Source organism: Neovison vison, chromosome 11 (genome assembly GCF_020171115.1).
Source record: "Neovison vison isolate M4711 chromosome 11, ASM_NN_V1, whole genome shotgun sequence".
Classification (NCBI taxonomy): Eukaryota; Metazoa; Chordata; class Mammalia; order Carnivora; family Mustelidae; genus Neogale; species Neogale vison.
In genome coordinates this window covers 2,988,378-2,997,667 of record NC_058101.1, presented here as the reverse complement: position 1 = coordinate 2,997,667, position 9,290 = coordinate 2,988,378, and the positions used below count along the sequence as shown (strand labels likewise).

At 51.4% G+C, this 9,290-nt stretch overlaps 1 protein-coding gene across 1 annotated transcript; it reads right to left on the bottom strand.

Moving 5' to 3' along the window:
• Positions 1 to 5,575: 5,575 nt before the first annotated feature.
• LOC122889730 (basic proline-rich protein-like) lies at positions 5,576 to 9,079 on the bottom strand. The gene is made up of 2 exons (XM_044225098.1): positions 8,625 to 9,079; positions 5,576 to 6,725 (listed from the first exon to the last, which is right to left on the bottom strand). Exons 1-2 carry the CDS (start codon positions 9,077 to 9,079, stop codon positions 5,576 to 5,578), a joined length of 1,605 nt encoding a protein of 534 aa, XP_044081033.1.
• Positions 9,080 to 9,290: the final 211 nt, after the last annotated feature.

Below are 9,290 nucleotides of genomic sequence, written 5' to 3'. Positions count from 1 at the left end.
GTGATTTTCTTTCTTTCGTTCTTTCTTTTTTTAAGATGTTGTTTATTTATTTGAGAGAGAGAGAGAGAGAGAGAGGGAGAGAGAGAGAGGGGTGGGGGCAGAGGAAGAAAGGGAGAATCTTCGGCAGACTGTGCGCTGAGCAGGGAGCCCAGCACATGATCTCCTGACCGTGAGACCACGACCGGAGCCAAATCAAGAGTCAGACGCTTATGCAGCTGAGCCACTCAGGTGCCCCTCAAAATGGTGATTTTCTGAAGGAGATTATCATGTGGAAAAAAAATCTTCTTTGTCCCATTTCTTCTATCATCTCTCTTTTCTTCTTGCTTCCCTTCTGCCATTATCACCCACATATGCATCCGTGGAAGCCATTTCGAGTTGGATGCCTCAAAGACTTCATCTCTGTTAAACTACACTTCCTCTTAAAAAGGAATTTTCCTTGAATCTGATCGTGTTCATTTACACATTAATAGATGTTGTGGCCACAGGCTGCATTTCTTGGGAGTAGGGAGAGCAAGGGGCCTGGATTCATCGACATCTGTCACAAGTCAATGAGCGATCATTCCGTCCTCTTGGGCCTTAAGCAGGTGCTCCTTCCTTCTTTCTGCCCACCGTTGCAAAGGCTCCCAAGACTCCAGAAGACAGCTCCTGTGTTAGTACTTAGAGGCTCCACTGACAGGTGCTTCTCTATATAATCAGACAACAGGTGTTTGCCTGGTGCCGCCTGCCAAAAGCCAAGGAGCCAGAGCAGAAAACAAAGCCCATTTGTGAAAATGATTACTATAATTAAGAACTATAGTGAAGCAAACGATGAGAACACACACACATTCACACTCACGCTCTCCAGAGTCCTCCATGCCCCTGACAGAGGAAATCACAGGCTACACATCTCCCAGCATTACAGTGTACTTTAAAAAACTTTTTAAGCTTCGCTTATTTCTTCTCTGATGCTTTTCCTTTCATTAAAAATTCGTCATTGATGTATAGTTGACAAACGATATCCAATTAGTTTCAGGTGTACAACTCAGTGGTCCAACAATGATATACATCCTGAAATGCACACCACAATAAATGTATTACAATATTATCAACCGTATTCCCTAGGCTGTTACTCTTCACCCCGTAACTTATTTATTTTATAATTGGAAATTTGTTCTCTTAAACCCCCTCACCCATTTTGCCCACCCCCTACCTCTCTCCTCTTTCACAACCATGAATTTGTTCTCCGTATTTATGAATCGGTTTCTCTCTTTGTTGTTATTTGTTTCTTTGTTTGAAAGCATAAAACTCTTCAAAGAAAACACAGGCAGTAAGTAATTTCTTGGACATCAACATTGGCAATATTTTTCTGGATCTATCTCCCCAGACACAGGAAACAAGAGTAAAAATGAATAATCGAGACTACATAGAAATAAAAAAGCTTTTGTACTGTGAAGGAAACAACGAACAAAACAAAAACAACCTACTGAATGGGAGAAAATACTTGCAAATGGCATATCTAAAGCCCGTAAGAATGGCTGGTATCAAGATAAGAAACAACAGTTGTTGGCAAGGATGTGGAGAAAAGGGAACCCGCATGCACTGTTGGTGGGAACGCAAAGTGGTGCAGATACTATTGAAAACAGAATGGAGGTTCCATAGTAAGCTAAAAATAAAAATACCACACAATCTAGTAATTCCACTTCTGGGTATTTATCCAAATAAATGAATAAAATAAATACACCCATCTGGAAAGATAAATGCACCCCTATATTTACCACAGTGTTGCCTACAATGGCCAAGATATGGAAGCGACCTAAAAGCGTCCCCTGATCAATGACTGGATAAAGAAAATGGGGTGTGGGGTGTCTGGGTGGCTTAGTCGGTTGAGCATTCAACTCTTGGTTTCAGCTCGGGTCATGATCTCGGGGTGATGGGACAGAACCTGAGTCGGGCTCCACGCTTGGCTTGGAGTCTGCTTCTCCCTCTCTCTCTGCTTCTCTCTGCTCATACTCCCTCTCCCTCTCTCTCCAAAATAGATAAATAAGTGAAATCTTAGAAAAGAAAAGATGGCATATATACTCAATGGAATATTACTCAGCCACAGAAAAGAATGAAATCTTGCCATTCGCAACCACATGGATGGATCCGGAGGTTATGAAGCTAAACGAAATAAGCCAGACAGGGAAAGACCAATACCACATGATTTCACCTACATGCGGAATCTAAGAAAAACACAACAAATTAACGTACAATGTACTTCTAAATGCCAATGTTCTTATCTCTTTTGGTGATAAGTGGCAATGATTGGTAAGCCATCTTTTGAAACCAGCCCTGGTAAGGATCCTCATTTAGGATTCACATTATTGTGTCTTTGGGGGATTACAAGGCAGTGTGTCCCGGAAGGAGGCTGCCTTTGGGAACCTATGATTGATTGGAGACTATTTCTATCCAGGAGGAAAATGAAACAGCTGAGCAAAAACTGAATCACAGTATGTTTGCTTGTGGCCTTCATCACAGCCCTGAGTTCCACTGTGTGTCCCTCTGGATCCCAGCAAGAAACTGCCTCATCGACAACCAAGAAAAACCCTGATAATAATACGGTGTACGTTCCTCAACCCCTGGGTTAAGGGTCATGCAGGAGCTTCAAAGACAGAGCAAAGAGCAGTGTAGCTTGCATAAACTCTTCTTTTAAAAAAATCTGTGAAGGGGCACCTGGGTGGCTCAGTCAGTTCAGCGGTAAAGCGTCTGCCTTCGGCTCAGGTCAGGATCCCAGGATCCCCGCTCAGTGGGGAGCCTGCTTCTCCCTCTGCAGCTCCCCCTGCTTGTGATCACAGTCTCTCTCCCTCTGTCAAATAAATAAATATAATCTTAAAGATAAATAAATAATAAACAAAATTAAAATACCTGTGAATATGAATTAGTCATTTTTTTTTTCAGGAGCTTAAGATTCTGTCACTGCTCTAATCTGGTATGGGCCAATGGCAAAGACATAGGCTGGAAAAAGTCATGGGTTTCATCAACATGATTTGTGTATTAGGTATATACAGCCACAATACTCAAAATAAACTATGTATGTTGGGTCCTTCTGCTTCTTTTTTTTTTGTTCTGCTTCATTTTAAATCCCATTGGTATATGTTTACATGGCAGCTGAGAGGGTAGTCATGTGGGTAGTTCAATTTTATCTGTGATATACTGTGATTATTAAATGCTTTTATACTGTGATTACAAAAATAATGGTCCAGGATTTTGAGCTAGCAGTTTTGCAGTGTGTGGGGGGCGAAAATAAAGGAAGAAACAAAAATGACTGATCACAAATAATTCCTGTAGAGTTCACAGGAATGAGATTTTTTTTGCACTTTTTTTGTCATTGTCTTTGCTTTGTTTTTTTAAATTTTTATTTATATTTATTTCTTTATTTGCTTTGGGTTTTTAAAAAGATTTTATTTATTTATTTACTTATTTATTTGAGAGAGAGAGAGAGAGTAGGAGTTGGGGGAAGGGCCGAGGGAGAAGAAGAGTCCCCACTGAGCAGACCCTGGGATCATGACCTGAACCAAAGGCAGACACTTAACCCACTGAGCCACCCAGGTGCCCCTTCCTTTGTCCTTTTAAAACAGCTTTTCGTTAAGCAGAGATCACTTTTTGAGTTTCTCAGAAAATTCCAAATTTTAGAAAAAGTATGCAAGGAGTATTTCTCTAGAATATGATACCTACATTTTTCTTGGAAAAAAACGGAAACAAAACACAGCATCCACTTGCTATTGCTGAAGATATCTTTAGTTTTGTGACTTCCCTGCCAACAGCTGCCTCTCCAATTTGATCCTGCATCCCTTTAACACTGAAAAAAATAAGCATCTTATTATTGGAGGGAAAAAAAAAAACCTTAGTCTGTGTGGACTGGCTTTCAGAATCAGTCTGAGAAATCAGCTTTGATCAAATTACTTTCTGAACAAATGGCCTTTGACTGGCTTGGTGAATGGACAGCCCATGTAGCCCGGTTTCAGCAGCTTCCTATCTGTTTATCACTGGTACTAGGCTTGGTCTCACTTCTGTCCTCTTCCCTCCTGTCTCATTTGGCACAAGAAGGATGTCCTAGAAGAGGACACTGTGCCTTCTTTCTCTCTATCCCCCGCCCTCATTTTTCTTGAATGAGTGCCCATTTGCTTATGGCCTGTCTCTCTGGATACAAACCAAACATTCAGAATGCTAGAGCTATTGCAATAGTGGTAATTCTAATTCAACCTTTTTCCCCCTCTCATAGACAATAAAAGTCTCTGATTCCCCACTCTTACCACTGGACACACTTGATATGGGGAATTAAGACTGGAAGGACCTGTGTCTCTCCACGTGTGCTCAGAATGACCTCTCCAAACATTATTAGATGCAGAATGTGCCAGGCACAAAACCTGTTACAAAAGGCAGACCGGTCAGGTGCCTGGGTGGCTCAGTCGGTTAAGTGTTTGCCTTCGGCTCAGGTCATGATCCCAGAGTCTTGGGAACCAGCCCCACACTGCATGGGGCTCCCTGCTCAGCGGGAAGCCTGCTTCTCCCTGTCCCCCTCCCCTGCTTGTGCTCCCTCTCTCACTGTGTCTCTCTCTGTCAAGTAAATAATAAAATATTATTTTAAAAAGGGTCAGGCTAGACTCTGTTTGGGGAAGATCATATTTAAGCACATGATCTTTAAAACCCCACATATAGTTTGTCCGCATGGTTAAGAGGCACTGGGAAGCACCTCCTTCACCTTCCGTGACTTGCCGCAGACAGGACAAGGGGCTTTATACTTGACCAGCGGTGGTTGTCTGGAATTGGACACCGCAGTTCAGGTGTCTAGAGGCCTGTCGTGCTGTGGACTCAGTGGCTGGATTTATCAGACGCTAAAACCAAAATGGTCACGAGGTTAGTTGGAGGGCCCCGGATCGAGCTGTAGAGTTGAGCTTCAGTTGAGCTTTGAGCTACTTTTTAAAGAAAAGAACTGATTTCATTGAAGTGAATCCAGGTCACGGCAGACCCACTCCTACGAGCAAAATTTGCTTTGCCTTCTGACTCCGCAGCAGCAGAGAAGGCCAGAGGCCTGCGGCTGTGTCAGAACAAGTCATGGAGGCTGGGCGCCCATGACGACCTCTCACCTCAGGACCTGGAGAAGTCCGGGTCACCCGCCGCTGCCACCCTGCTTGGGCACCCTGGCTTCGTGTCCCTCGCACATCCCTCCTCGCCCTTCCTCAGCCCTCCTTCGGCCACAAGCTATTCCGTCGAGGCTGCGAGCAAGGCCGGAAACAGAGGGTCCTGGCCAGAGCATGGTCTGAAGGCCCCTCGCGGTCAAGTCCTGACCCCCCGACAGTACAGCTGCGCCTCCACTACCAACTGAACGGAGGGAGCCCACACCCGCAGGTCATCAGGGACCTGGTTGGCGAAAAGGGGTCCCGCCATGCAGATACAGCCTCTGGCTGTGGGGAAGGGCGTTGGGAACCGACAGGGAGGGCCGCAGGGCCGTCTAGGCCCAGGTTCAAGCCGATCGCTCAGGAAAGCGTTCTGAGAACCTCGGGCTCCTGTGTGCTTGGATCAGAGACGACCCGTCCCTGCCTTACCGCAGGGAACCTCAGGCCAGGCGACCCTCCCGGAGTGCGGTTCGGCCCGGAACAAAGATTGGGCGCCACCGAGGCTCTTGGAACCAACGCTTGAGCGAGGTGGGCCGGTGCAGGAGCAGGGGTGTCCGGGGTGCAGAGCCGTCCGGACTCGGACTCGGGCGTGCGCCGCCCGGGGCTGCTCCCCCACCCTGCTGTGGCCCTCCTGTCCTTGCTCCGTCCCGGCGCGACGCAGGGCGGAGGGACCAGGACCGGGCCTTGGCTCCCGAGCGCGGGTCTTCGGAAACCGGCCTCCAGGGACCCCCGGCGCAAGGGTGTGAACAGCGAGCGTCTCCCCGCGGTGCGGGAGGCTCGGCACCGACCCCCACCCCGACGTCCTTCTCGTCAGGCGTCTGGGCGCCCGCGCGAGCAACGGAGGACGTAGAGAGATTCGCCATCGGGTTTCTCAGACGGAACCGGTTAGGGTCTGGAAGGACAGCTCGGGGGCTGGGCTGGGAGAGGGGCCGAGGCGGGGCGGTCGGGGGCAGCGACGGGGAGGCCGAGGGGCTGCAGAGCTGCAGGAGGGCCGTCCGGGAGGCGCGCGGCGACGGGGACCTCCAGGAGTGGGGGGAACCTGGCGCCCGCGTGACTGGGGGCGGGGGGACACCCCTCACCTGCGATTCGTTTCTCGGTTCCATGTCGGGGAGCGGGTGTCGAGGAGTGGACAGTCGGCTCGAGGACCGTTTGCTCTGCCCCTGCGAGCAGCGGGCGGCGTGCGCCTTCTCCCGGGCCGCGCGTCCTGGCTGGGAAAGTGCGGGGGTGGGGGGGGAGAGCAGCCCCGCGCCCTGGCGGTGCGTGCGCTTCTGTGACTTGACCCTGACCCGGCCCCGCGGCTGGCGGGTGGGCGGCGGAGGTGGGGGAGGGGGTCGATGGTCCCCGAAGTAACGGGAGAAAAGTGGCTCGCGCTCTCCTGGAGGAGGTTCAGGGGACGCAGGGCCGGGGTGAGCCGAGACGGTGCAGTGAGACGCCTTCCGGCCGCGCGTCCGCGAGGAGCCGGGCTCAGCGGGACCCAACGCGCGGGGCGTGGGGCAGGGCGCGGGGCAGGGCGCGGGGCAGGGCGCAGGCGGGGCGGGCGCAGCCGGGGACCGAAGGGCCACCGTTCCGACCCCTGCTAAGCTGCGGAGCCTGGGGCCATGGGGGGCATGGGGGGGGCGTTGCAGCCTTTGAGCAGGAAACACGTGCCCTGTTGTCTTCCTTCACTACTCATCTTGTTTCTTTTCTTTTCTTTTTTTTTAAATGAACAAATACGTGTTTAACTCTCTTGTCATAGATCTTAAAAGTTTGGTGAGACACCCCCTCCACCCCCCCCCCCCCCGCTTGCTGGCACACACCAGGAGAACTCTGCTCCCCACCCCACCTCCGCCCGAGTCCCGGAGAGAACTAGAAAGGAACCTGGGGTCTTGTTTGCCAAATTCAATCCCTTCCCACCAGTGCTGGTCACGTCTCTTGTCTTAGTGAACACTCAGCCCTTCCTGAAGTCCGCCCCTCGGACCGCAGAGAAAGCGTAAGTGCACCTCGCCAGCCTTCAGCTGAGGTGACCTAAAGCCCAGGCTGACGTCTAGGCCTTCCTAGGTCACCTCTAGACAAAAGTTTGGTCCTCTACTCTTGCAGCAGAGAAGAGGGATACAAAACAAAACAAAACAAAACAAAAAAACCAGTTGTTTCAATGGGGGTGTGACTTGAGAAGCTGAAAGAAAGGAAAAAGACTAGAGGCCCAGTTGCAGCCTCCAGAGGCTCAGCCAAATGGTCTTTGGCTTCCCAGGTTCTGGGAAGAGACTGATCGTTTTGGGGCAAGAGCCACTCCTCTTTGAGCAGACCCCTACGGAGGGGGAACTGGATTTGTTTGGAATCTCTTTGCCCCCTGAGGCAGGGGATAGACTGTGTGACACGAAAGTGGACTTAATGAAGGCATCCAGCAGCACCTACCTATGGGCCTTTAACTCTCACAGCTTTGTCCCAAGGGCATCACCTACAGAGGGCCCAGTGCCCAGATTATCTTCCCACAGTCACTCACTCAGGAAAGAGACAACTTCGGTCAGGTACCCTGTTCTGAGGGACTGCTGTCTGTTCACAATGTCCACTTGCAGGATGGCCTCGGAGGGTCTGCCTGCCCACACCAGTTAACGCAGGAAGTACAGAGCTTGAGGCTGGAACAGTGTAAAGAGAAGGGGTGTTCAGCCCAGGAGAGAATCTTAATAGTGTATCAGGGGCACGTGTCCAAGATGTCCACATCCATGTGCGATATGATCTCTCTCCCCACAGTGGCTTCCCTGAACTGTCCAGGTGACTCTCTGTTTTATAGCTGCCTTGATGTTAAGTATGGTAGTCACGGAATATTTCCAATCCTGAAAAATCGACAAGCGCCTTATAAGCTTTTCATTATTGAGATAGGAACTCTCAAGCCGGTAATCAGTAATGGAGAAAGCTGTAACTTAATATCAGGTTAGCTTTTGTGACTTAACCTTATTGGACAAAATTACCACTTTTTCATTAAAATGACCAATGAATAATTTATCAGAGTGTAATTTAAAACTCCAAATATGTGTTCAGACAAATATTCCAAGAATGCAAGTAAGGTATATTTCTCAGATAAATGACAGTAGGGGCATCGTATACACGGAAATTCTCGGTTCTCAGGTTTCCTGAAACCCAGCGCGCGCGTCATCAATCATTCATTGGGGTCGGTCCTTCCGTCAACCGCAGCTCTGTGGACGCCGAAGCGAGCCCTTAGCTAATCCTTCCTGCCAAGGGGATCCTGGGGTGAGAGAGGACAACGGGACACATGTGCAGGTGCCCAGACCTAACCCCCCATGCCCCTCTCCCAGCGCGGTGTGCGCGTCCGGACGCAGACGGAAAGCTTCCCGTAAGGAAATGCAAATCGGACATAACGTTTAGCGCAATCCAGAGTTTCCAACAGAAGAGTAGCTCCAATCGTGGCCTAATGGCTCAAGGTGGCTCTCTAAGTGCCAAACAAACCCGCTCCTTAGCTGTTTAATAAATCAGAACAGCAACAAGAAGACCAGCCTTCTCCTCCTGCCGCGCGGCCCCGGAGGCTTCCCAAGTTGGGCTGCGAATCCCGGCGTGGTTCCCCGCTGCGCGCCCTGGGCAGCGCCGGGAGGCTCTCGGCCGGACTCGGTTCCCCGGGGCTTCCCAGCACCGGGGCTGTGCGGGCGGACGCGCAGGGAGCCTGGAAACGGGGTCCGGGTGGTCAAGAGTGCGTTGCTGGGGCGCAGGCGTGCGGCGGAGGTGGGCGAGGACGCGAACCCCCTTCCACGCTTAGACCACCCCCCATCTCGGTTGCTGCCCCCCGAGGACTCAGACGCTCGCGCGCCGCCCAACGCCGCGCAGCACCGGCTCCGGGCGAGGGGGGCCGGCGGCGCGTGAGAACCGCTGGGGTGCGTGGCCCCGGTCTGCGCGTGCCCAGCCTCGGGGCGCAGCTCCTCTCCTCCCGGCTTCCCCTCCCACTCGCCGTCGCGCATCTCCTCCCTCCTGCACACCCCCGCCCCCGGGGCCGCGAGGCTCCCTGCCCGCACCGGCCGGAGAGCGCACAAAGCGGCGGGTGAGGGGAGGCTTCGCGGGCGTGCGCCGCGCAGTGAGATCACCGGCGTTATAAATATCCCCGCGGCGGCGCCGGGATCCGCTCGAGTGGCCTCTGTCCCTCCCTCCCCCTCGTCCCCGAGGCTATGTCCA

Coding starts and splice junctions, on each gene's coding strand:
- LOC122889730 (XM_044225098.1), bottom strand. CDS start 9,079: ATGCGCGACGGCGAGTGGGAGGGGAAGCCGGGAGGAGAGGAGCTGCGC. Junction 6,726..8,624: donor CCGCGCGGCAGGAGGAGAAG/GCTGGTCTTCTT, acceptor CCATGGCCCCAG/GCTCCGCAGCTTAGCAGGGG.